Here is a 25,357-nt window from a genome sequence, read left to right as displayed (position 1 = left end):
CGGCAGCAGCGTCAGCTTGTCGAACCGCGCCTCGTCGGCCACCCGCTCCACGTCGGTGCCCGCCGAGGCCGCCGGGAGCGTCTTGCGGTACTTGGCGGGGATGACGTCCGAGAGCTGCTGGCGGATCGACTCGAGCGCCGTCACATCGACCTCGTCCGAGTAGGCAAAGTGGGGGACCGCGAGCGTCGAAGTCATGGCGCGGAACATGGCGCGGCGCACGGGCGAGAGGTCCTCGACTTGCGTCTCGGAAGCCGGCGCGGATGGCGCCGATGCGGACGAAGACGATGGGGCCGCCGATGGTGCCGGACCCTTGCTGCTCGCCGGACTGGGGTTCTCGATGAACCTAAGCACGTCCTCCTTGGTGATCCGCCCGTCCCTGCCCGTGCCCTGGACGTCGGCGAGGTCGATGTTGTGCTCTCGCGACACCCTCCTCACGGCCGGCGTGGCCAGGATCTCGCCCTTGTCCCTCTTCTGGCTCGGCGGCGTGGCGATGAAGCCTTCGAGCTCGACCTTCTTCTCGCCGACCTGGCTGTCGTTGGTCGGTTGCTGCGCCTCGCCCTTGAGCTGCCCAGACTCGGCCTCGGGCGGGGTGGAGCCCTGAGAGGGCGCGGCGGCGCCGACATCGTCTTCGACCTCGGACTCGACCTCGATCTCGCACAGCGGCGTGCCAACCCTCGCCACGTCGCCCTCGCCGTACATGAGTTTGGTGACGACTCCGGCGTAGCGCGAGGTGATCTCGACGGACGCCTTGTCCGACTGCACCTCGCAGATGGGGTCGAACTCCTGAACCGTCTCGCCGGCCTTGATGAACCTGTCGGTTGCAGCAGGTGCGCAAGCGGGTACAGGGGAGAATCAAGATGGAGCAGGGAGGTCAGCCGTGAGGGCCCGACTAGCTGGACGAGGATGGCAGAGACGCAGGCGGCTCCTGGCGCATCACTCACCACTTGACGACCTCGCACTCGGTGATGCCCTCGCCGACGTCTGCGAGCAGGTAGGGCTTGGTCTCGGTCTTTCGCGTCGGCTGGCGGCGGCGCGGTGTGGTTGCAAACGCCCGCCTTGCCGATGCTGCCGAGGCAGGCCATGTCGTCCTGCTGCTCGATGGGGTCTGAAGACGAGATCGGGCGAGTTGTTGTTGTTGTTCCTGCCGCTGCTGCTGGTGCTGTGGTTGCGCGTGCTGAGTGCGAGAGGCCTGGGTCAGAGTGCGGACGCTGTGTCGCTGTCCCGCCGTGGCCGCCGAGGAGAGCAGACGGCGCGACGTCGAGGCGCCGGATCGAGAGTGGAGCAGCATTTCGGCCGTGGATCCGGATGGCGTTGGGAAGAGAAAGGTCGGCGGCGGGGGATGGACAAGGCGCTAGGATGACGGTATGCAGCTGGAGCGAGAAGGAACGAAGGACCGACGATGCCGCGGCGGGTGACGAGCTCTCGCCAGGGTTTTGTATGGGATGGACGGGGCCCGCTGTGCGCTCGACGTGAGGCCAGCGACAGACGGATCGAGCTTGGCTCCGCTTGGCCTGGGCGTTGGGATCTTTTGCGGGGGCAGCGGCGACGGCAGCAAAGGGAGCGAGGAGAGGATTCCAGCAGCCGCGCGGAGAGAGGGTCGAGAGTGAAGAGAGGCAGAATTGAGGAGGGAGGCGACGTCGGTCGGGTTTGCCGGTCTGCCCACAGCGCCGAGAGCAGGGCAGGGCAGGGCAGGGCAGGGCAAGCTTGGGGACGTCACCCACCAGCACCAGCAGCCAAGGGAAACACGCAAGAAAAAGTTGGGCGGATGGTCGGTCGGGCAGGCGTAGGCGTGGCTCGATTTTGCGGGGCACCACCACGACCGACGACGCCGACTGGACCGCGCATGCATGCGGGGGAGGGTCACCCCCCGGCTCGGGGACGTCGGTTTTGTCGGCCGGCCAGCCAGCCCAGCCCCGGCCCTGGCTTTCCTCTTGGCCCCTCCACAACTTCGCCCCCTCGCTCCCTCGCACGAACCACCCTCTTCGTTTGCTCTGGCCTCTCTTCCACCTCGACCACCACCACCGCCCATCCTGAGCCCCATCTCAGGTCCGCCTTCTGAAGTCAAGCCTTGGACTTGGCCGCCGCCGCCTTGGACCGGAAAAAGGCGCCGTTGCGCTGCGCCACGCTGCCAAAGCGCTCGGCCACAACCGCTTCCTTGCCGATCCACTTTGGCAGCCGCTCCAGGATGTCGCGCCGCCCGTAGCGCCGGTCCAGCAGCAGCAGCGACGCGTAGTCGTCCTTGTGCCGGATCGCTCGTCCGATCGACTGGTTGACCGCCTTCATGCACAGGTTCGTATACAGCTCGTTGCCCTGTCGACGCCGGCGGCCAGGACGGAAACAAAAGAAGAGAGAGAGAGGAGGAGCGGGATGCGTCAGCTCGTTCTTCCGTGCAAGTTCGACTCGGAGATGAGGGGCACGCTCTGGTGCCGCAGCACTCACAGCGTCGCCACGGCTCGAGCCTCCGCCGTCCTTCTTTGCAAGCTCGCGCACGTATCGCACCCGCTCCGCCAGCTCGGGGCTGTGGGCGTTTGGGAAGGGCATCCCGACCATGGCGACGGCGCGGGCGAGCTGGTCGGAAAAGTTGATGCCCTCGGACAGCTTGGCCCCGACGACGGCGAACAACACCGCGCCGCCGATCCTGCCCTGCCTCGGCGCGTCAATCTCGAGCGTGTAGTCGCGCAGCACCGCGTCCACCTCGCGCGTCGTCTTGGGCTCGACAAAGATGCGCTTCTTGGCCTCGATCCGTTTCCACACTGACGTTGTTGTTGCCGTCGTCGTCGTCGTCGTCGTCGTCGATGGCGTCGTCGCAGAAGCTATTTCGGAGGCGATCACGGAAGACGACGACGCTGGAGTCTCGGTCTTCCACCGCTCCATGACCGTGTCGAGAAAGGCGTAAGACGGCAGGAAGACGACCAGGCCGTCGGGGACGATGTTGCACAGGTTGACGAGCGTCGCTCCAAGCTCGTCGAGCAGAGCCGGGTCCTTGCGGTTGTCAAACTTGAACTCGAACGGCACGCCGCGGGGTCCGCTCGAGACGACCGTGACCGAGAGGTTGGAAGAAGGGATAATGTGGCCGCACGAGTGGCTGGTGAAGCGCTCGGCGGCAAGGCTCGGCACCAGCTGCTGCCGAAAGTCCGAGATCGGCTCCATGGTGCCGCCGGCCAGGACTACGGAGCGGGCCTCCTCGACCAGCGTCTTGAAGACGTGCGAAGGGTTCAGCAGCTGGTATTTGAGCGTCATCGACGGCGCTGTCGCCACCACGCCGCCGCTACTCGGTTCGAGAGCACTTCTCGACCGAGGCGGCTGCAGGCCCAGCAGCACTCGTCCATCCTCGGTGCGGTTGGCGAGCGAGAGAATGAACGACTCGATGGCGTGCATCGCCGCAATCGGGCTGGGACCTTCGCCGTCGCTGCTCCTCGTCGTCGTCGTCAGCGGTGGGGTTGGCACGGCCTTAGCACCCTTGGCTGTCCGCCGTTGCCTTTTGCTCTCCTCGATGCTGGCGGCGATCTCGTCGCGCCTCTGCTTCTGCACCTGCTTGTCGGCATAGCCGCTCACCTTGCGGGCGATCTGCGTGTCCTTGAGCCAGCGCTCGAGCTCCACCAGCTGCCGCGCGTCGCAGATTCAGGCGCAGTTGTTGGTTAGCGGCGCGTCCAAGCAGGCGCCTCCCAACGTCTCGGAAACTCACGTTGATTCGGTCCAGCGTGCCGCCGATCTCGGCGACGAGCTGCGACGCCGTCATGATCTCCTGCTGGCCGACCGAGCTCGACTGCGCTGGCGACTTGCCTTGCCCAGCGCGGCGGTCCAGCCACTTTGTGCAGAAGCCCTGCAGGCCGTTGAGGACGCCCATCATCTGGCGGAGGTGTGCCTCGTTGGATCCCTTGAGCCTGAGCGCAAATCGGTCGAGGTACGTCTGGATCTGGCGCGCCGCCTGGCCGACCTGCTCCGACGAGATCGAGACGGTGTGGGTCGAGAGGATGTTGTCGATCAGGTTGTGCGCCTCGTCAATGAGCACGACGCAGCCTTCGAAGCTGATGCCCAACGACTGCCGGGCGTCCTTCTGCAGCAAGAGGTTGTACGGCAGCGTGATGAGCTGCAGGTTGCGGGAAGGGGGAGGAGAGGAACACGATCGCGCATCGCCGCGGTCAACCCGTGCCTAGGATCAGCATCGGCTCGCATCTCTCTTGCTCTGTCGCGGTGCCCAATGGCGAGCTCCTCACCTCGGCCTGTCTCGCGCTGCTCCGGGCGGCAAAGTAGGGGCAGGTCTTCATGTCCCTCCCGAGCTGCACCAGGTCCTCGATGTCGGTCACCTCGGCCATGGCATGGTCGCGAAACTCGAGCACTTGGGCACGGCCCACTTCGTCCGGGGGCGGGGCGAAGCTGCACCGCTTCTTGCTTCGGCCGTCGCCATCGCCGCCGCCGCCGCTGCTGGTGCTGCTCTTGAGGAGCTCGAGGCAGCGTTCGTTCATGGCCTCGGCCCCTGCGCGCTGTCCGAGCTTCTGCACGTCGGCGTTGATGCACATCTGCTTGCGGCTGCCCAGGCTGATGGTGCGTATCGGCTCGATGATATCCTGATCGTCGTCGCTGGCCGTCCCTACCTTTGTCTTCGTCGCCAGCGTGGCTGTCTTGCCTGTACCCCCGCCTTCTCGATCCTCGTCCCAGTGGCTGGTGACCTTGATCCGCTTGCCAAAGTCCGTCTTGCGCAGCTCCGCCACAAACTGGGACAGCTGGCTGTGCGTCCGGCTCGCGTAGATGATGCGGGGCAGCGTCTCGGGCTCCTCGTCGTCGTCGTCGGGGCCACCGCCAGCGCCTTGCCGGTTCTTGGTGGCGTCAAGCTGCGCCATCAGCGCGCGCACTTGCGGCGAGAGGTTGTCGTATTGGTCCTCTTGTGCCCTTTTGCTCGCCCTTGCGCCGAGGAAGCCAAACGCCCGCCTCCTGCTCGACCCGCCAGCGCCGTCTGCTGGGTCGGCCTCGGTGTCGCTGGCGAGGAAGTCGTCGTCCGAGTCGTCGGCATCGGCGCCCTGGTCCCTCTTGAGCCTCTTCCTCTGATGCTGTGAGTCGTCGGCAGCTCCGCTTTCGGCCGCCTTCTTGCCGCTTCTCTTCCACTCCGCCTGCTTGGCCCTCGCCGCCCGGATCCTGGCCTTGAGCTCGTCCTGCTGCGCCATCAGCTCCCTCCGAACCTTGTCCTGTCGGTGCTGGACCACCCACTCCGGCTCGTCGCCAGCGTCCTGGGCTATGCTCTCGACCTGCCCGCGCGCCGCTCGCTCCTGGTTCTGCCGCAGCCAGGTAAAGGCGCTGCAGATGAGGCTGAGCGACTTGCCGGTGCCCGTGGGGCTCTCGAAGACGCCGACCTTGCCGTCCTCGATGGTGCGGAAGATCTGGGCCATCAGCTCAAGCTGGATTGTGTAGGCTTGCGGGTAGGGGAAGCCGAAGGCGCGCGAGAGGCGATAGGCGCGTTGGTCGTCGGTCTCCGCGTCGTGGCTGTGTGAGGATGAGGAGGCCGCCTCGCCGCCCTCTGGGACCTCGCCCGGCGTCGGCAGGCGGAGAAGCGTCGAGGCCGTCATAATTGGCTTGCCCGGCTAGCTCTCTCGGCCTGGGCAGCCAGGGGATCCAGGAAGTTGGGTTCTTGGTGAGGCTGGAGGCGGCGTCCGAAGATGGGGATGGAGGGTGCTTTGCCAGGCCGGCTGAGAGAACAAGACGGCAGCCGTCAGCGTTGGCCAGGCCCAGGTGAGCCCGTCCGTCTGGCAGCCAAAGGAAAGCCTGCCTGGGAGAAAAACTCCACAAGGCAGGCGACAAAGCTGGACGCGTCGCGGAAAGCGCGACGCCTGCAAAGGCCAGCCAGGCCCGCCCGCGAGATCAACACCTCGCTTCGACCGCCTCGCGAGCAAGCGAGCAAGCAAGCAAAGAGGACCTTGCTGCGAGGGATGGGGCAGCCAGCGGTAGGGTCAGCACGACGAGGGGATCAACATGGATGGCTCAACGCGCACAGAATAGCAAGGGTATCGACATTAGGGCTGGCGATGGGGGACCTGCGAGGTGCGGCGCTGCATTGCGATGCGATGTGGATGCGTATGGGCAGGGAATAGAGGGATGGTGCGGGTGCGGGGCGTGTGGTCGTAGTCCTCCACCTCGTCCTCCTCCGTTTCCTCCTCCTCATTACAGATGCCTTCCCGCTCTCAATCGGCCTCGTCGACAGAATCGGCCTCGTCTTCGTCGTCCAGGGCGTCGGGCCACACGGCGTCCTTGCCCAGGCCGCCGCCCTTGTGCTTTCCTGGCTTCCACTTTCGGTACTTGCGGTCCAGCCCGCTGCACTGCTCCGACACGACGTCGCTTAGCTTCAGCGGGCCTCCCTTGAGACCGTCGCGCCGCAGCTGCAGCGTGTACAGCACGTCGAAGCGGTCCTCGGGGTACTCGATGCCGCGCACCCCGAGCGCCTTGCCAATGTCCGTCAGCCTCTTGTGCTCCCACGAGATGAGCACATTCTGACCCTGCCTCGCCTGCCTCAGCGCGATCCTCGCGGCGCAGGCGGCGTCGTCGCGGTCGCAGCCATGGTGAATCGACACGCCCAGCTTGCGCGCCAGCGGCTCGACCTGTCCGGATCCAGGAGGTTGGTGTCGAGCACATTCACAAGTCAGCCTGGCAGTCGCGGGCTAGTCGGCCCCCCCTCCGGCACCCAGTTCCTGCTCACCGTCCAAAAAGGGCGCTTGCGTCGGCCATTCTCGAGGAAGCTCTGGGTGATGATAAAGTCGACCTTGCGCTGGCCCTTGGAAAACTTGCGCTTGATGCACTTGGCCCTCTGCTTGCCCTTGGGCGACAGGCCCGTCTTGTCGTGCTTGACCTTCTCGCCGTGGCGGATGAGCTATCGGTCGAAGGGCGGAGATGCAACGATGGCCTGTCAGCGGCTAAGCCGCATCACCGCAGGCTCAGGGGGAGGGGGCCAGCGGCACTCACAAAGATCTGACCCTGCCGTTGGACGTCGCCCGCTCGTAGGGCACTGCGGCCATCGGCATCGCTGGGGCTCGAAGGGGCATCAAGGTTGACCAGGTCGAAGTGGTTGGTCGAGCCTTGGCGCTCGTCGGCGCCGTCTGTTGCGTCGTCTGGGCCGCCAGAGATCCAGGCAAAGACCTGCTGGTGCGACGAGCGAGGAGACCGCGGCTCTGTGGCTAGGACCCTCGAGCCCTGGCCGGAGCCTCCCGTGGTGGGTGCAGTCGAAGCGACCCCGACCAGCAGGAGCGCAAGGGTGACGACGAGGATGCTTGGCTTGGTCATTTCGTCCTCAGAGTTGGTCGGCGATGATCGCAAGTCGTAAGGCCGCGACGGATTGTATGCGGGATCAGGAGTTCCAGAAGTCTGGACTGGGCCGGAGTCGCTCTGCCGGTTCCTTATACGCCGAGCGACGGGGGCGACGCTTCCACGGATCTTTGTCGAGGAAAGAGGCGGGTGCAGCACGGCAATGGGAGAGAGCGGCTGCAGCGGGTTGCGGCGGATGTGGGTCGAGGCCACGGCGGAGGGTAGCTAGACAACCTTCATGGTTATCGCCCGTGAGCCTGATCCGAGGGCGTTGGCTTGCGGTCAGGGGTCCGAGGGCCGGGGGGTTGGTGATTAGGGTAGGATGGCAGCCTCTTGCTCCGTCGAGTGACAAGCTTTGGTGGTCGATGGGCTCGTGCCGGTCCGGTGGCGAGGCCTCGGTGAAAGGGGGCGGTGAGCAACAGAGACGAGGGAGAACGTGGACAGCGGCCAGCCAACAGGACAGAGGGCCCAAGGCAGACCAACACATGCAGCCCGCCGGCCTGGCCAAAGAGGGCGCCAAAAAAGGGGCAGCGAAATTGCGAGCCAAATCCGCGTTGAATGAGGGCGTGGGCCGACATTGGACCGGCACTCGGCCAGGCTAGGCAGCACCCTCGTCAAAGCAGACGCAGGTGGAGGACGACAGAGACGTAGGACCTGCCCCCCCGCAGCGGGGTTGCCGCTTGACTTGACCATCGACCACCATCATCCCTAGCCTCGTCCACGCGGCGCGTCCTTCCGCCTAGACCCTCGTCGCCGACAGCCCGCATCGCGCCGCCATAGGAAGTGGCAAGACGCTTTCAGGATGGCCCTGCCCAACCTGCGCCGGATCTTCAGGTTGGTGTTCATTCCCACGCCGGTTGCTCTGCCTCGGAAGCCAAGACCGAAGGAAAGGCGACTCAGGCTCATCCACTCATCTGGCTTTCCCTCCATTGCTCTCTGAATCTCTGACTCGACAGCTCCTCGAGGACCGACGACCAGGAGCGCGCCGTGTCCCGCCAGGCCTTCTTCCGCTGCCTCTCATTTATCGCCTCCTGCGCCGTCATCGCGCTCCTCAGCAGCCCAAAGAGGCGCGGCGCAATCGGGCTATAGCCTTAATCGCCCGGCCGTCGTCGCACTCGTGCCCCTCCTTGAGACCAAGGAGCAAACACCAAGCATCTGTCAAGCTGCCCCAAACCTCCAGACACAGCCTCTCCTTGCGCCAGAGGCAGGGACGGCCCCCCACCGCCCAGAGTCGCGACGGAGAGCGTCCAGCTCTGGACAGCGCCGCCTTGCATCTCGTGTGCGTCCATCTGCGTCCAGCATCGGACTCGCATCAGGGCCACCCTGACACCGACTTGCTGGCCACCGCTGGCTCTCGACAAGGGCGGCGCCGTTTTCCTCCCGAGCTGAGGCGATGGCGCCCGTACGCAGCTCACCCTCCCTGCCGTCGCTCCTCCGCCGCGCCCCTGTAGCTCTATACCCAAGTGGCAGCCAAGAATGTCATCTGATGCCTGCTGACCGTCGCCGCCGCTGCCGTCCTGACGCCTGATCGAAGCGTCTGCTTGCGTATGCCCCCCCCGCTGGGCCAGACCTGCCGTCGGGTTGGATGCGTGTCGTGCGCCGAGGAGGCGCGGTGGACCGGCCTGGCCAGGCCTGGCTGCCTCCACACACACCCAAAAGCCCGCAGCCGGCACGCGCAGATCTTCTCTTTCCGCGCTCGAGCAACGCAGTCGAGTCGACCACCGGCCTCCCTCCCTATCGTCTACTCTCACAACCTGCCATCCACGCTGCGGCCGTCATACCCTCTCCGTGCTACCACTTCACACATCCCAGATCGCTGGCTGAAAGCTGCTTCCCACCTCGAGCGACTACGCCTACCGCGAGCACGGGCGTCATCGCCATAGCGAGAGGCCGCTGCCAAGCCATCCCATCGTCGCCAGCTGGTCACCGACCCTTTGCTGGGTCATCCCAGCCGATGCAGAGATAGCAATCCCCCCCTCTCCGACTGCCGTCATGTCGACAGCGACTACAGCACCGATGCAGGGCAGCGACCCATCAGCAGCAGCAGCAGCAGCACAATCGGCAGCAGCAGCAGCACCATCATCATCAGCAGCAGCGACGACACCGGCGGTGGCAGGAGACGGGACGGCGATGGACGAGGACCCCGGTGAGGCTACCGAGCCTTCATCCCAGCCAGCTCCCTCCCAGGCCGGTCCAGAGCCTGCGTCTTCCACGCCGGCCGTCGCAACCGCGTCAGCTGCGGACGACAAGCTGGGCGGAACGGCGACAGCTGCCGCCAACAAAGCGGCATCCCAGAGCGCGACAGATACCGACTCCAAACTCATGTCCACCTCCGCAGCCGCTTCCACAACCACACCCGCTCCGACCAAAGCCCCAACCACCGGCGCTGGCCCTGCAGCAACGAGCACGGCCACCTCGTCCAAGGCACCTTCGACGACGTCGACTTCGACGCTGCCGCCAGAAGCCGCATATCAGTGGATCTTTAGCAAGAGCGACCTCCAGCTCACGCCCTCCGTGCTCCAGGCAGGCCTCTCGTCGACAGAAGAGAGGCAGCTCAGGGCCAAGGGCATCCACCTCATCTACCGCGTCGGCGACTTTATGAGGCTGTGAGTCGATACCATCCCGTTGCCACTGGCCTTGGGGTCGACCTTTGCGCTGACCCAGCCTCGCCCGCCTCCTTCCGTCGTCGCTCGTCGCTCGCCACACGAAGCGGCCAGCATGTGCTCAGCACCGCCTGCATCTTCTTCCACCGCTTCTACATGCGCAAGCCGCTGCAGTACGGGCCCTCGCGGCTGGGCTACTCGCACTACGTGAGCACCTTCCTCGTCGTCTCTAGCCTTGTCGAGGTTGCTTGGCTGACCCTTCTCTCGACCATCCCCCGCTTCCCGTCTGGCTCAATTCGCCCTCTCTGCAGGAGGTGGCCGCGGCATGCATCTTCCTGGCGTGCAAAGTGGAAGAGGCGCATCGCAAGCTTCCCTCGGTCATCGAGGCCACCATGGCCTCGCTCGACAAGTCGCCGGCGGGCCTGCAGAAGTGGGTCGAGCGGACGTATCGAGTCGATCCCAACACCAAGGTGAATTGCTCTCGGTCGCGCTCCGAGAATGCCGTCGTCATCCGACGGCCATTGACCCGTCTCTCCTGATCCTGCATCGTCCAAACAATCCCCGGGCTGCCAACCGACAGGAGTATGGCAGATGGCGGGACATCATCCTCGTGTCGGAAGAGGTGCTGCTCGAGGCGCTGGCATTCGACCTCATCATCGACCACCCACACGAGATCCTCGTCAAGGCCACCTATCGCCTCGGCGTCGACAAGTCGGTGGCGCGCCTTGCCTGGACCATCATCAACGACACGTGAGTCTCGCCTTGCCTTGCCTTGCCTTGCCCTGCTGCCCTTCCCCATCTTAGTGGCCACCTCTTCGAGCGTCGCATGCTGATGACCGCCAGCCCCTGTGCGAACGCTTGCGGACTTCGGCATCGCAGCATGCGTGATCCAACCTGTGTCATGTTCGAGGCCCCGGTGCTGGCGGCCGGCGCGTTCCAAAAGGCGTGCTCGGCGCTCGGAGTGGATCCCAACGCGTTCCACGCGGCCAAGCCAACGGCGACGGCCGCAGCAGCAGCAGCGGCAGCCCCGGCAGAGCGGCCACCGGCGCCGCAGCAGAACGGCGCGAATGCCAGCGAAGGGCTCGCATGGACCGAGGTGTTTGACGTCGACGAGGACGAGGCGGCCGAGGTGGGCGCAGCCATCGACGAGGACGTGTACGGCTTCCACGGCGGGCCGAGCAGCGGCGCCACCCCCGCGGCGGCGGCTACACCTGCTGCCGCTACCGCGACGGCCACCGAAGCGCCGCGCGAGTGAGGTCGCGTCTGGTGGCCTGGCAGCACGAGCGCACAGAAAGGCGGCTATCGTGACCGCCACCGGACACAGCGGGCGGTGCAATGCGACATGAACGATGCAAGGACACGGCTCGCAGAAGACCGCCTGGCCGGCGCCGGTGGCACGAAGAAGATGGGGAACTCGGCGCCGTGTCGGATATCGCTCAACGTGACCCGATGACAGTCCTTGCCCGATGACCAGCCTCGGGGCAAGCCGGCACGCGAGCGTATTCCGATTTCGCGAAGGCGGTGAGGCCCATGCCGGCGGATCCGCAAAGGCGAGCACGTTGCCGATGCGCGTGCAGCAGCTGCCAGGCCTCGTTGTGGGCGTCCTCGATCTGGCCCACGCCGCGACGCCAGGCCTGCCCCTTGCCTCGCTCCCTCGCCTTTCCCCCACGATGAGATGATGGGACGAGATGGGATGCGGCCTCTGTAGCCTGCGCGCTGCCCCAAGACGCCGCGATCAGGAGCAGGCCTGGCCAGGCCGCCGTCGCGGACCGACGGTCGGCACCACATGCCAGCCGCCCTCTTAGGCTACGGGCTAGCGTGATCAGCACGCCCCTACCTCCCTGCTTGCTTGCTGATGCTGCTGATGCCGCAGATGTATGCTGCTCGTGCTGCCCGCTGCGACGACCGACGATCGATCTTTCGGCCCAACTTGTACGGGGCCTGTCAGGCAGGCCTTGCCTCTGGCATGGCAACCCGTCCGCCACACAGGCGCAACGTCGATCCTTTGGCGCCTGCCAGGCTGCCTCCCCTCTCACCACGGATGCCCGCTCGCCCCGCTCCGCCCGCCCGCACTGAACGGTCGGCGCTCCGGGGCGGCTGAAATTTGAGAATTCGAGCCAAGCAAGCACACGCCGGTTTGGAAAACTTTTGTGTTTGGCCTGCCTGCCCTGTCCTTGGCCTGCCCCCTCGACTTTCTGATCTCGCCCCGGCCTGTCTTGCAACTCGCATCGTATCGGCGGTTTGCCCTCTGGCCTCTCACTCGATTCGTCGGTCCGCTCCGGCCTCGAGGCGAACTGGCGCCTCGACGCAGAAAGAGCGGCAAGCACGCACGCACGCACGCACGCCTCTGGCTCTGGCCAGGCTGTTCTTTTTCGGGCGTGGTGCACACCGTCGCACCGACCGCCCGCCCGCGTCGTTCTTCCAGCCTGCCTGCCTGCCACGCCTCATTTCGCCATCCTCCGTCGTGCTGGCTGCTCCTCACACCTCGCTCGGCCGCTTGCTGGCTCGTTTGCGTTCGGGTTGTGCTCTGTACGCCGCACTGACCTTGCCTCGGTCTTGTCCCACCGTAGCCTAGCCTAGCCTAGCCTGGCCTAGCCGTAGCAGCCGTGCGCGCGAGCGAGTGTGCAGCCGCCACCCTGTGTGCACCTGCCGAAGCAGGCGAGAGGCTCGCGCAGACTGACCGAGAAAGTGAGCGAGGCTCGTAAGGCCCTCCGAGCGCTTGTCTCTGGCCTGGCCGCGGCCTGGCCGCCTCGCTCGCTCTTTTTCCGTTCATCGCTTTCCCCCGGAGTCGGGTTCCACCCGGTCCCTGCCTCGTCCTCGTTCGCCCTTGTCCTTCTCCCCTATCGCTCCGCCCTCCCTCTCCATCACCACCACCACCACCATCACTACCACCACCACCCCATCCCTTCCCTCGCCACACCACCCGGCTGCGTCCTCCTATACCCTGCTGCCCGACCTCCGCTGATCTTCGCTCGGTCAAGGTCGTAGCTACCGCTGTCTTTCTCTCGTCTCCAAGCCGATCAATCGAGCCTCACCCCGGCCCTTGCGCCCGCAACCCAGCACGATGTCCAAGGAACACACGTCTCTGCCCATGCAGAACCTCTCGATCGATGAAAAGGGCGGCCACGATCCCATCACCGGCCACCGCCTGCCCTCGGTCGGCACGCCCGGCGCCAGCGGCATGGGCGTCCAGGGCCCCTCGAGCGGCGGTATCCTCCCCGGCGGCGCATCCCAGCGCGACAAGAAGAAGATTCACCCCGCGCTCATCATCGCCATCTGGATCGCCCTCTCGAGCAGCGTCATCATCTACAACAAGTGAGCATCCGTTCGGGGTAATGGGCGTCCTGGCGACGGTCTCGCCTCGTTGGCTAGGCCTAGCACAGGCCAGGCAAGGGGCAGACACTGTGGCGGCCAACGGGGCGGATCAGAGGCGACATCTCCGCCGTTTCTTTCGACCGACTGCTCCCCCTGGGAGCCAACCTTGCTGACTCTGAGCGTCCATTGCGCACCATCTCCTCTGCTTCTGCCCTTTCGCTCGCCCTCGCCCTCGCCCTCGCCCTCGCCCTCGCCCTCGCCCTCGCCCTCGCCCTCGCCCTCGCCCTCGCTACCAGGTTCGTCCTCGACAAGGAGCAGCTCAACTTCCCCTTCCCCGTCTTCCTGACGACGTTCCACATGGCGTTTGCCACTGTCGGCACGCGGATGCTGGCCCGCTTCACGCACCTCATGGACGGCCTGCACACCGTCGAGATGACCAACGAGCGGTGGTACCGCAACATCCTGCCCATTGGCGCATTCTTCTCGGCCAGCCTCGTCTTCAGCAACATGGCCGTCCTGACGCTGACTGTCAGCTTCATGCAGATGCTCAAGGCTTTTACGCCGGTCGCGGTGCTCCTCATCTCGTTTGCCTTTGGCCTCAAGCAGCTGTCGGGCTCGCTCGTCCTGATTGTGGGCGCCATCTCGTTTGGTGTCGCCACGGCCTCGTACGGCGAGGTGTCGTTTGACCCGGCGGGCTTCGTCTTCCAGGTGCTGGCCATCGTGTTTGAGTCGACGCGGCTCGTCATGATCCAGGTGCTCCTCCAGGGCCTCAAGATGGACCCGCTGGTCAGCCTCTACTACTTTGCGCCCGTCTGCGCCTGCATCAACGCCTGCCTGATTCCCTTTACCGAGGGCCTGCAGCCGTTTATGGAGATTGCCAACCTGGGCCCGGCCATCCTGCTGTCCAACGCTGGCGTCGCGTTTGGCCTCAACATTGCCGCCGTCTTCCTGATTGGCGCCGCCAGCTCCCTCACCCTGACGCTGGCCGGCGTGCTCAAGGACATCCTCCTCATCATGGGCAGCATGTTCCTGCTGGGCAGCACCGTCACCGGGCTGCAGTACTTTGGATACGCCATCGCCCTCGCCGGCCTGGTGGCCTTCAAGACGCACAAGGGGTGAGGCCGCGCGCTCGCACGTCGGCAAGCGCCGCATCTCTCCCGCGCCGCTCCTGGATCAAGGCCAAGCTCCGGCGGCGACGGCATTGCGGCCGACTTCGACGGCGACTCTCCGTCGTGGCCGCATGCGATGTCGTCTCCCGGGTCGGAACGAGCTCGCGGCTCCCTCTCCCTCTCTCTTCGCTCTCTCTCTCACACTCTCACACTTTTAATGGACTTTATCCTCTTTCGCTCACCCTTCTGCGACGACGGGCGGTCCATCCCTGCCTGTAGCTGCGATGGCGTCCTCGCCGCTGCGGTCTCGCCCTCTCGCCCCTTCGTCCTTTCACCCTTGGTCTTGCGGATAGAGCTGTAGTATCACACCTTCGCCCCTCCCCTCTCCCCCGTCGACCGTCCCGGTCGCATGTACAAGTCGCCTCGTGTAAACCTCTCGAACCCCGATCGCATCCACCGAGCAAGCCACGGCGGCAGGGGCAACACAGGAGGTGATTGGCCCGCGACGACGACGACGACGACGACGAGGGCAGCGTACGGCCCTGCGAGGCGTGCCCTCGACACTGGACGCGGCACCGAGGCAAGGTTGAAGGGAGAGCAGTATCTGCAGATGGCCTCTACCTCTGGAAGTGGTGGCGAGGCGATGGTCGACGCCAAGCAGGCAGCGGCATCTGGTGTCATGCCCGTGGGGCTGTTTTTGCGGGGCGGGGAAGCGCGGACGAGCAAGGGGGGCGGGTGGTGACGAGGCGGAAGAGTAGGCTCCCAAGCACGCACGCACGCACGGCTTGGCTCTCTGGTAGGTGGCTCTCTGGCTCTCTCTGAGGCAGCCGGCTTCTGCGAACATCGAGATGCCGTCCAGAGGTCGCGGCGAGCCAGAGGGAGGGAGGGAGAGAGGCAGGGCGGAAGCGGCCAGAGGCAGGCAGCGAGAGGCAGCCAGGCCCAGGCAGGGTGGTCAAAGTGGAGGCCGATGGGCGAGCCAGAGCTTGCTTGCTTGTCTGCTTGACGAGGGTTTAGGCAGGGCACCGATGCAGGGCCTGGCAGCCAGGGCAGCGCGGCGCAGCGCAGGTGGGGCGTGCCCGGGCCAGGGCGGCGGCGTGGTCACCCTTGCCTACGGTAGCGGCTTGCTGCCTGCCTGGCCCTGACGCTGCCGGCAACGTCAACCCACAGGCAGAGAAGCTGGACTGGGCACAGGCCAGCCCGCAAACAGAGACGCCCGCTCCCCAACATCCAGCAGCCAGGCCGGCCGGCCGTCTTGGACATGATGCAACGCAGCAGCAGCAGCAGCAGCAGACACCCAGCCGCAAAGGAGGGGCGGGCCTTTCCTCTTGCTAGGCTCCAACCGACCTGCCCAGCCCGAGCGGCGCCCTGCTCTGGCCAGCGCGCATCGCCGCCCTATATAGGACCCAACGGGCAGGCCGCTCATCCCTTCTTCCGCCCCTCCATCGACGCCACCCGACCGCACCCATCCGCAACTCGCCTCTCACCCACTCCCTCACTCACTCACTCACACCAACCTCCGAAAACCCCCTCGTCCACCATGTCGCACCTCACTGACAAGCTCAAGGCCGCCGTCAAGGGCCCCATCAAGGAGGGCGACAGCCTGCCCAAGAACATCCTGCTCAAGGAGTCCAACCCCGAGCAGGGCACCGTCGACCTCGCCGGCCAGACGGGCCGCATCCTCGTCGTCGGCGTCCCCGGCGCCTTTACCCCTCCCTGCTCCAGCCACGTCCCCGGCTACGTCCAGCACGCCGACGCCTTCAACCAGAAGGGCGTCGAGGGCGTTTACGTCGTCGCCGTCAACGACGCCTTCACCACCCAGGCCTGGAAGGAGAAGCTCGGCGCCAGCTCGCCCCACGTCCACATCCTCGCCGACGACACGGGTGCCGTGAGTGTCCGCCATTGCCCCTCACCGCTGGTGTCGATGTCGCGCGAATGTCTATCGCGAATGGCGCAGCTGATATTGTCGTCGTCTTCATGATCCAATGACACCCCATGTCTTCGCCTTTGCTCCCGCAGTTCACCCACGCCGTTGGCCTCAACTTTGACGCTACCGGCCTGCTCGGCGGCCAGCGTTCGCAGCGGTGAGTTGCCTGCTTCCCCGCCCAAGCTAGTCGGCCCAACGGCTCCGAAGCTGACTCTCTCTTCCTTCGTCGCCTCCGCTGCCATTGCCCCGCCCCCTCGCCCCTCTTGCCAGATACGCGCTGCTGGTCGAGGGCGGCATCGTCAAGAAGGCCTTTGTCGAGAAGCACGCGCCCGACGTGTCGGTGACGTCGGCCGACAACGTGCTCAAGGCCATCTGAGCGGGGACACGTCACGCGGCCTCGATACCCGTTTCGCCTCGTCGTGTCGCCTTGTCGCCATCGGCGTAGCAGAAGTCTTGCCGACCGTGTGTCTGAAGTGAAAGAAAGACGAAAGCCGAAAGTGAAATCCTCGTCCATGGCTCGCTGTGACTCTGTTCCAAGGCAAGATTGTGGTCCGTCCTGAGCTTGGTGGGAAGGGGAGCGAGGCTAAGGCGTGAGAGGTTGCTGATGGGCCGTGCGGCTGGGCGTGGCGCCGGTGGCAGGCGATCAGGCTGGCTGGCTGTCTGTTCGCGTGCCGGCTGACTGCGTGTGCGCATGGGCCCGGCGTGGCCTGCGCCGCCGCCCGTTTGGCGTTTGAGCCTGATTCTCTGCGCCGCTGCGCTTCTTTTTCTTCCACCTCCACTCGGTCGCGCAGAGGCTGGCGCCATCAACCAACATCCCAACCGACCCCACCCCACCTTCATCGCTCTGCACCAGCAAGAGAGCAAGAACAAGAGCAAGAGCGAGAGCAAGAGCAAGGAAAAGAGCAAGGAGCAGCACCGACGTGGAGCCGGCGACGACATGGCATCCGATCGGGGACAACCAGAGCGCGGCCGTAGCCGCACACGCAGTCGCACTCCCTACTCGGCCCAGCAACACCGCTCAGGGTCAGAACCTCGGTCCCAGTCAAGCTCCAGGTCCAGGTCGGCCTCGTACAGTCCTCGTCCGCCCTCTGATCCTGCTTCGCCCATGTCGGTCTCAGTATCGAGGTCGAAGTCGGTATCGAGGTCGAGGTCGAGTTCGGGGTCGAGTTCGGGGTCGAGTTCGGGGTCGAGTTCGGGGTCGAGTTCAAGGTCAAGGTCAAGGTCAAGGTCAAGGACCAGGTCAAGAACAAGGACACGATCACGATCCTTTTCCTCCCGCTCTCACTCTCGCTCCAGATCAACATCGCGCTCAAGGTCCAGCTCAAGGTCGAGGTCCAGGACGCCGCCTCGACGCCGAGCCTCGAGAGCGGTCCTGGTCAAAGGGCTCACGCTCAACGTCAAGGAACGCCACCTCGATCACATCTTTGGCGTCTACGGCAGGCTCGACTACGTGCTGCTCCATCCCCCCGCCGTCCGAGCGACTAGAGGTGAGTCTGTCGCAAGCTGCTGCTCTCTCCAGCCAAGCCTGGCGATGCAACGCAAACCCCGCAATCCCGCGCTGAACTCGTTCTCCCATCCCTCACCACCCTCCCGACAGGCCCCATGCCAGGTCCGACGGCGCACATCGTCTATACCCGCGTCGCCGGGGCCGAAAGGGCCGTCGAACACATGGACCAGGGTCAGATCGACGGGGCGCTGCTCCAGGTCGGATTCGACGACGTACCCACACCACCACCTTCACCGCCTCGTTCCTCGTCCCGCCGCGGAGGCTGGGACAGGGCGGACAGGAGGGATCCGAGACGACCCTCTCCTCCTCCTCTTCCCGCTCCCAGCAGGAGAGCATGGGCGGCCGCGGCGGCGCAGTACGACGACGATCGTCGTTCGTCGAGCGGCAGGAGGGGAGACGGGTCCGCCGCGCCACCGCCACTCCGCATCAACCGCAACCGGCACGTGGATGCGGGTTCGAACGGGTTCGCAGCGAGGGACGCCGACGGGTATGCCAGGCAGCCGTTCGATGGCAAAGGGGGGGCGAGGAACGGCGGCGGGTTCAGACGACAAGGCGACAACGGTTGGGGCAGCAGAGCGCCACCGCCACCACCGCCACGGGCGGGATCGTCGTCGCGGGACAGGAAGAGGAGCGCGAGTCCATACCGGTCGAGCGGAAGGGACGCCAACGGGTATGCGGCCCCGGACCGCGCGAGGGACCGGGACTGGGAGAGGGAGAGGGAGGGGAGGGCGCGGCGATCGCCGTCGTACGCGCCCTCGACCGACTCGAGGAGCCGACGATATAGCCCCATGCGAGATTGATCGAAGACACCCAGCCTGGCGCAGCCACCACCATCACTTCGTCGGCGACGACGGCGACTATCCAGCATCGTACGGCGCCTGGCTACGCGGCGGCCACTTCTGCATAGGCCGGAGAGCCGTTAGGTTGGGACAGCACGGGAGGCAGACGGAGAAAGAGGGGGTGGTCTGCAGATCCAGATAAGAATGCCCTAGATATTCGGGCCGTCCGACGACGACAAAGGCAGGTACTAGGCGGGTAGACGGGTAGGCTGGGTAGGCTGGCTGGCTACTTGACGAGGGAGAGACGTGACACTGGCTCCTTCATCGCTTCCTCCGGCTGCTCCTGCGCGTCGATGCCCTCGTCTCGCCGTCGGTGTGCCCATCGTCGTCCGCATCGTCCGGTGCGCTCCTCTTCTTTCCCGCCGCACCACCACCACCACTCCCACCGCCGCCGCCGCCGCCTCCGCCGCTACCGTTTCTCGAAGCGTCCGACGAGCCGGGACCCAAGTCGCGGCCCGCCCGTCGTTCCGCCCGCGCCTGGCTCCGCGCTTCCCGCTCCTTTTCCCTCTCTTGATCCTCGCCTCCACCGGCCCCCCTTCGACTGCTCCTCGTCCCACCACCACCACCGCGCCTCCCTCGGCCCGTAGAGGCAGAGTCGTAGTCGTGGTCGTGGTCGCTGGCCACGCTCTCGTTGTCGTCCCTGCCACCACCACCTCCACCGCCTCGCCGTCCCGATCGACGGCCCCCACGACGCGACGACGAGGCGTTGCCGCCGCCGCCGCCGCCTGCGCCGCCAGCGCCATCAGTGTGCGTCGTGGCCTGACTATCCACGGATCGGTCCCGCTCGCGTCGATCGCCCCGATCCCGGTCCCGCTCGCGGTCCCTTTCTCTCTCGCGCTCGCGCTCCCGATCCCGGTGATCCCGCTGATCGCGATCACGATCACGATCACGGTCGCGCTCTCGCCTCGAGTCGCGGGCGCGCGCGCCTCGATCGCTGTCGCGGGCAGAGCCTTCGCGCGAGCTTCGATCGCGCTCAGCACGGTCGCGCGTACGCTCCAGGTCCCGGTCGCGAGCCCTGTCGCCTCTCGGGCTCTCGTCGCCGTGGCCCGCCCCGCTCGCGCCTCCGCCTCCGCCTCCACCTCCTCCGCCGTAGTCGAGCGCATCGGCCGCACCGACGCCCGTGTCGCGGTCGTTGTACCGTTTACCCGGGTTGCGCGGACCAGTCGGGACATTGCTCGGAAGGGGGCTCGCGGCTCGATCAGCGGCGGGTTTCGAGGGCGCCGCTCGACCTTTGCCGCCACCCGGGCCGGTGGGCGCGCCCTTGACGCCAATGCCACGGCCGCGCGCAGCTCCCCAGCCGGGGACCACAGCGCCACGGCCGGCGCCAGCGCCGCCCCTGCCTAGCCCAGGTCCGCCTCTCGATGCGCTGGGTCCGGTGGGCGGTGCTGGCCCGCCTGGAGATCCTTGCGCCATGCCTGGTGGGACCGCAAATCCGGCCGCAGCCACCTGCGACGGGTCGACGCCGGAAGCTCCAAAGAAGGCGTTCATGTCCTATGAGGCGGGTCCGGTGCGAGGCAGCATTGGTAGTCGGTCAGCCTCTGCCGCAAGCGCGCGTATCCATGGAGCAGGCGGGTCACTCACCATCTCGGGCATTCCCTCGGCCGCCATCTTCATGGCTGTCGATGGCACAGCAGAGCGGAAAATCGATGAAGGGTATCAGCATCGCAAGAAGACGGGGTCGCACTAGTTGCAGTCACGTCGTCAGCGCTCCTTGCGCCACTCACCAGGCCCACTCGGCGGTGCGTCACTGCCGCCAGCGGAGGGCGGCTCGTCCCAGCCGCTGCCGTCCGGCCCTTCTTCCTTGTCCTCCTTCTTGACCTGCGAGGACTCGGGCGTCGCTTCCCAGCCTGCATGGGCGGCATCCTCGGCCGCAGCCTTGGCTCCGTTGGACGGCGCGCCTCCTGCAGGCGGAGGACGTGGGCTGCTGGTGGCATCTTGCTTTTGTTGCTCGTGCTGTTGCGAGGTCGGCGTCGAAGGCTGCTGCGCCTGCGCCTGCTGCATCGCCGCCGGCATCGATGGCGCGTTGGGGAAGTTGTTGGCGTTGCCAGCTCCGGGCCCTCTTGGCGGCGGCGGGCCACCGTGGAAGCGTTGTTGCTGGTCCTGCTGCTGCTGCTGCTGCTGCTGCTGCTGCTGCTGCTGCTGCTGTGGTCCGCCTTGCTGGCCGAAGCCGTGCATACCGTTGTGCCCGCCAAACATGCCGCCGGGCATCCCCATGCCGCCCATCTGCTGCATGTTGGGCATGCCGTGCATCCCGGGCATGTTTTGCATGCCCGGGCCGCCGCCCGCCATGCCCATCATGGCCATCATCTGCTCGGGGCCGGGCATGCCCATCATGCCGCCCTGGCCTCCGCCTCCGCCGCCCATCATGGCCTGCATCGCCTGGATCTGCTGCGGCTGCATGAAGCCGGGCGGCATCATCGACATCATCTGGCGCATCTCCGGAGGCATCTCGCCGTCCCGCGCGGCATTCATGCCAGACTGTCGGATCGTCGGTGGGTAGAGAAGAGGAGGAGGTAAGGCAGCGAGTGTGCACGAGCGTCGCGGTCAGTGTCCCGTGCGGCCGTTGTCGGTGCAGGTCTGCTCAGCAGCTTGCCGGACCCAGTCAACTCACCTCTCCGTCGTTGCGGCTGGCTCGCTCCTCGATCGACTTGCGGGCGTCGGTGTTCCGCTCCTTCTTGCCCCGCCACAGGCTCCAGCTCTCCTCGTTGAAGCCGTAGTTGAAGTAGTCGGTGAGGTCGGCGCCGGGCCGCCTCCACGGCTTTTCGCCGAGCTTGTCGATGTCGATGTCGAAGATGTCGCCGCCGTCCTGCTCTGCCTCGGCCGCTGCCGCATCCGCTGGCTGCGGATACGTGCGGTCCTCTGGGCCGGGTGACAAGTTGAGCCGAGGCGCGGTGGAGGGCACTGGCGGCGGTGGGCCTTCTGGCTGCTGCTGCGATCGATCGGCCGGAGCGGCACCCTCGGCCTGAGCTGATGAAGGCGCGGGTGTGGTCGAGGCGGCCTTGGAAGGCGATGCGGAGACGTTGGCAGCTATCGCAGCCGCCGCTGCTGCTGCGTTGGCGGGGCTGGCGAGGAGCTGGGCCCGGGAGAGCGGGGTGTACTCTGATGTGATGACCGACTGAGGTCGCTGTGGCGTGTTTTGCTGCGATCCAGGACGGAAGCCGGGGGCACCTGGTCTTTGGAAGCCTGAGCGTTGCTGCGGAGGTGCCGGCTGCTCTTGGTTGGCGTCGATGATGAACTCGATGTCCGAATCGCTGTCTTCGTCGTCGTCGTCGTCGTCTTCCTCGTCATCTTCTCCCTCGCTGCCGTCCTTTCCGTCGCCTTGGCCCTTGTCCTGCTGGAAGGCCTGACCGTTGGCGGCGGACGATGCGGCTTCGGGCTGAGAGGCGCCCTCTAGACCGGCGGCGGGTTGCTGCAAGCCGTCGGTGCCGGTGAGGCCGGCGACGGCATCGAGGGTGGGCAGGTCGGCGCCGGGGGCTGCGTCCGGCTCTGCAGTCTTGAGAGGCGCGGTAGCCGCAGCAGCAGACGACGGCTGAGTCTCGTTGGCGGTGTTGCCGCTGTCCTCTCCGTAGAGGAAGGCGTCGTCGTCGTCGTCCATGGCCAAAGACGCGGTCGAAGTTGGAAGACGCAAGTGGTTCCCCAGTTGGGCGCTGCTTCCTTCCAGGGGCTTGCTGCGAAGCGAGGAAAGCGGGCTGGGCTAGGGGGTCGCAGTCGTCTAGAGCCGGGCCTGTGGTGCGAGCGCAGTTGCAAAAGAGGTGAAGGGAGGCGGAAAGAGAGAGACGCTCGACGAGGCGGAGGAAGAGGAGGAGGTGGAGCGAGCGGCGACGTCGACGGCCGTTTTTCCAAGGAGCGGCCTGGCCGGTCAGACGCACGAGACACCCTGACCCACCTTGGCCGACGCCTGCCTGGCCTGCCTACGCCCCACGCTTTTCGGATCCGCGGGTTGGGTTGCGCCCTCGCAGCCGCCACTGCTCGTCGCCTGTTCGCCTTCCTCCGCCTGCTGCCTCGCCAACTTGGCTCACAGCACCCTGCATAGGTGGATCACTCTTGGGCCCAGCCCGCCTGCTCCAGCTATCCATCGATCCTGCGCTACCAGCCGGCTTTCAAGCCAGCGGCACCCACTGCGCCATCAAAGTGGCGACGGCTATGAGTACCTGAGGCTGACGGCTAGGCCAGGCGTTGCGACCAGTGTGTCCGGGTCCAGCCCGGATGGCTGACAGCTAGACTCGCGTCGATGGTCTACCAAGCAGGGCACAGGCGCTATTGAAGCAGCTCTACCCTCGCCGTCAGCCACCGTCGCCCACAGGGTTCTTTACGGCCGACATCGTACAGAACGACGATCGAGCTCAATGGCTCTTGGCCTCGAAGCAATAAGGTGACATGCCAGAGATGTCTCTGCGCTCGGCGCGTGGACAACCTGGGCCCCGTCTGCTTGCTTCACGACGGCAGAGAGGCTGTCACATTGCCATCCGAAAGCAGACGCGAGAAGAGGCGGGCGAGGCTGGGCGCAGATCTCTGATCCCTTGGATCTTGCTTGGGACCCGAGATACGGCTCGCTACCCACCTTCGACGGCGAGCGTCGCCATCGCTGTCAGGGGCAGACCAGGGGCTCACCGAGACTCCCTCCCTCTCAAGCTGGTACCCCGCTAGATGTTGAACCTAGCAACCCTCCCTCGTCCTTGTCCGCGGGAGGGGCAAGGGCGACAGGCCATTCCAATCACTCCGCCGCGTCCGACCGCCTTCTAGGCGTTTTCGGCAGTCCAGCACGCGCTACATGTGTACGGCACCGCCAACCACTAAACAGGCTGCTCCGATCGTCGCGGAAGACGTTGGGCCCCAACTTCGTGTCGACGCGTCCCCTGGGCAGGGTGCACCGTATAGGCGAGGCGGTCAGCAGGCCTTGCCAGAGTCCTATCCTGTCGCCCTTGGCGCTGTACGTTGCGTCCGGTACTGTGCTTGCCTCTCGACGCCTCTTCGACCCCGCCTTTGCGGAGACCCGTCGGAGCATGGTCCAGCATCCGCTCCCCGCCGATAACTCGCCTGGCAAGGTGCACGTACACACACAAACAAGCACCTCTGTCGCTGGCCCAAAACCAGCCATCGTCGTGCGCGCAACACCTGGCCTCTCTTCGATTCGCGTTCGGCGCAATGGGCACGGTAAACAATCAAGCTAGGATACGCCGAGTGACTCTAGCTACGTACATACAGCACCTGCCTGCGTTTGGTGCGGATGAAGTGGAGATGCGGACGAGCCTGGGAACAATCTTCATGCGGAGAGGGCGTCGCGGCCAGCATCAATCATGGCGCCATCCGACGGGCGCTTCCCTTGCGGTACGTCCACACACGACCACCAGCCCCTGGACCACAGTCGAGCAGTCTGGACGTTCTTATCGACATTCTTAATCTCTTTTGTATGGACGGGCTTGCTGCCTTCGCCGAGCTTTCTTTCCCGTCGTAACTCCTCAAAGACGGAGTACGTCCGGACACAATGGTCCTCTTGCATGGCGCGGCAGGCTCTGAAGTACTGCTCCATGTGGTGGCGGATGCTGCCCTGGCCGTACCCTTTTCTCCCCAGCCGCGGGCGGTCCAGGGGGTCAGGCAGAGCGCAAAAGACTGCGCTGGAAGGGGTTCGCGCTGATGGCTTTACGCGGCCGAAAACAACGGCCGGGGAGACAACCGCCGCCGCATCTCAGCCTGCCTGGCCAGTTGTCGTCGACGCCGCGCACGGAGCGACACAGACACACCGTGCTACCGCAGCAGGGCACAGCACGCGGCGGCGATCAGTCCCCCGTGGGAGACAAGCGGTGAAGGGTGTGGCGTGCAGGCCGCCAAGCAGGGCCCGCGTCGCCAACTACAGCACCCAGCCGTCCTGCCGGACTCGAGACACGTCTGCGAGGCCCCAGGGTCTGGCTTGACACACGGCGAGATGACTTCATTCCATCTCGACCGATACGCAAGCTTGCTTCGGCCGGCAGCGCACTGTGAGTTCAACCGACGCCACCGAGTGTGGGTGCAGCGGCATCGCCTGGCAGACTTGCTGGCCGCTACCTCTGCTCTCGATCTCGATCTACTACCGTCAGCGCTGGTATATGGTAGTATGCACTAGGACGCAAGAGCCTGCCTAGTTTGACCTGCGCTAGATGGGAGTCGCCGAACCCTCTTCCACCTGCTGTCGCCTCTTGAGCGTGAATTTCAACGCGAAGCGCCACCACCGCCGCCGCCGTTGCCGTTGCCGCAGCAACAGCAGCGGCAGCGCCACCATCTGTCCCTCATCGGGCCGAGCCGGTCATGGACCGCGACGACCACTCTGCCGTCCGATGATAACGTCGTTAGAGAGCCAGGTCAGCTTTTTTATTTCGCCTCGCTGAGCAGCCCAAAAACGCAAAGACAACGCCTCCTCGGGCTGGTCAAGGACAGGCGTGGTTTAATCGGTTGGCAGAGTAGGCAATGGTTGATACGGTATCGCACTCCGGCGAGGAAGGAGATGGTGCCCTTGAGCAGACTGCGAACATGATGCGGTGCAGATGTGACGACAACGTCGACGGGCGACGGGTGGCGGGCGGCGGGCGGAGCAAGCAAGCGCAAGGCAAGGAAGCCCGTTGGCCACGCGGTGTGAGCCTTCGCCGCTTGCTTGTTGCTTGCCAGGCCAGGCCTGCTTGGTCCCCAGGGTTCAGCGCCAACGTAACGTAACGAGGAGCTCGGCGGGCTGGCTTGCTGGTTGCCTCGCCAGGCCGGCCTGGCCGTGTGCGGGCGTGCGCGGAGGGCGGTGGCGACCA

The 25,357-nt window shown here is 65.8% G+C and overlaps 10 protein-coding genes across 10 annotated transcripts in view; 6 read left to right on the top strand and 4 right to left on the bottom strand.

Moving 5' to 3' along the window:
- The window catches only part of PFL1_05506 (uncharacterized protein), a gene marked incomplete at both ends in the record, with an annotated part of 2,892 nt that extends 1,047 nt beyond the window's left edge, over positions 1-1,845 (bottom strand). Inside the window, 4 exons of the mRNA XM_007883042.1 lie at positions 43-811; positions 942-1,351; positions 1,488-1,655; positions 1,747-1,845. Coding sequence (XP_007881233.1) covers positions 43-811; positions 942-1,351; positions 1,488-1,655; positions 1,747-1,845 — 1,446 coding nt within the window. The remainder of the gene's footprint in view (positions 1-42; positions 812-941; positions 1,352-1,487; positions 1,656-1,746) is intronic.
- A 216-nt stretch (positions 1,846-2,061) lies between these two features.
- On the bottom strand, positions 2,062-5,561 carry PFL1_05505 (uncharacterized protein; the record flags this gene model as incomplete). The annotated part of the gene is made up of 4 exons (XM_007883041.1): positions 2,062-2,310; positions 2,440-3,603; positions 3,686-4,090; positions 4,218-5,561. 4 exons carry the CDS (start codon positions 5,559-5,561, stop codon positions 2,062-2,064), a joined length of 3,162 nt encoding a protein of 1,053 aa, XP_007881232.1.
- A 612-nt stretch (positions 5,562-6,173) lies between these two features.
- On the bottom strand, positions 6,174-7,266 carry PFL1_05504 (uncharacterized protein; the record flags this gene model as incomplete). Its single annotated transcript, XM_007883040.1, has 3 exons — positions 6,174-6,587; positions 6,686-6,856; positions 6,949-7,266. The coding sequence occupies 3 exons, from the start codon at positions 7,264-7,266 to the stop codon at positions 6,174-6,176; spliced, it is 903 nt and encodes a 300-aa protein (XP_007881231.1).
- Positions 7,267-8,089: 823 nt separating this feature from the next.
- Positions 8,090-8,376, top strand: PFL1_05503 (uncharacterized protein; the record flags this gene model as incomplete). The annotated part of the gene is made up of 2 exons (XM_007883039.1): positions 8,090-8,121; positions 8,244-8,376. 2 exons carry the CDS (start codon positions 8,090-8,092, stop codon positions 8,374-8,376), a joined length of 165 nt encoding a protein of 54 aa, XP_007881230.1.
- A 903-nt stretch (positions 8,377-9,279) lies between these two features.
- PFL1_05502 (uncharacterized protein) lies at positions 9,280-11,145 on the top strand (the record flags this gene model as incomplete). Its single annotated transcript, XM_007883038.1, has 5 exons — positions 9,280-9,893; positions 9,998-10,097; positions 10,202-10,360; positions 10,471-10,640; positions 10,770-11,145. The coding sequence occupies 5 exons, from the start codon at positions 9,280-9,282 to the stop codon at positions 11,143-11,145; spliced, it is 1,419 nt and encodes a 472-aa protein (XP_007881229.1).
- Positions 11,146-12,954: 1,809 nt separating this feature from the next.
- Positions 12,955-14,324, top strand: PFL1_05501 (uncharacterized protein; the record flags this gene model as incomplete). The annotated part of the gene is made up of 2 exons (XM_007883037.1): positions 12,955-13,205; positions 13,502-14,324. 2 exons carry the CDS (start codon positions 12,955-12,957, stop codon positions 14,322-14,324), a joined length of 1,074 nt encoding a protein of 357 aa, XP_007881228.1.
- Positions 14,325-15,851: 1,527 nt separating this feature from the next.
- Positions 15,852-16,614, top strand: PFL1_05500 (uncharacterized protein; the record flags this gene model as incomplete). Its single annotated transcript, XM_007883036.1, has 3 exons — positions 15,852-16,199; positions 16,331-16,395; positions 16,509-16,614. The coding sequence occupies 3 exons, from the start codon at positions 15,852-15,854 to the stop codon at positions 16,612-16,614; spliced, it is 519 nt and encodes a 172-aa protein (XP_007881227.1).
- Positions 16,615-17,175: 561 nt separating this feature from the next.
- On the top strand, positions 17,176-17,723 carry PFL1_05499 (uncharacterized protein; the record flags this gene model as incomplete). Its single annotated transcript, XM_007883035.1, has 2 exons — positions 17,176-17,261; positions 17,357-17,723. 2 exons carry the CDS (start codon positions 17,176-17,178, stop codon positions 17,721-17,723), a joined length of 453 nt encoding a protein of 150 aa, XP_007881226.1.
- Positions 17,724-18,845: 1,122 nt separating this feature from the next.
- PFL1_05498 (uncharacterized protein) lies at positions 18,846-22,179 on the bottom strand (the record flags this gene model as incomplete). The annotated part of the gene is made up of 4 exons (XM_007883034.1): positions 18,846-20,075; positions 20,166-20,200; positions 20,309-21,062; positions 21,196-22,179. 4 exons carry the CDS (start codon positions 22,177-22,179, stop codon positions 18,846-18,848), a joined length of 3,003 nt encoding a protein of 1,000 aa, XP_007881225.1.
- Positions 22,180-23,881: 1,702 nt separating this feature from the next.
- Positions 23,882-24,496, top strand: PFL1_05497 (uncharacterized protein; the record flags this gene model as incomplete). The annotated part of the gene is made up of 1 exon (XM_007883033.1): positions 23,882-24,496. The coding sequence occupies one exon, from the start codon at positions 23,882-23,884 to the stop codon at positions 24,494-24,496; it is 615 nt and encodes a 204-aa protein (XP_007881224.1).
- Between the last annotated feature and the right edge of the window lie 861 nt (positions 24,497-25,357).

The sequence above is a fragment of the Pseudozyma flocculosa genome (genome assembly GCF_000417875.1).
Source record: "Pseudozyma flocculosa PF-1 unplaced genomic scaffold scaffold00020, whole genome shotgun sequence".
NCBI lineage: Eukaryota > Fungi > Basidiomycota > Ustilaginomycetes > Ustilaginales > Ustilaginaceae > Pseudozyma > Pseudozyma flocculosa.
This window is presented reverse-complemented; position numbering and strand designations above follow the sequence as displayed.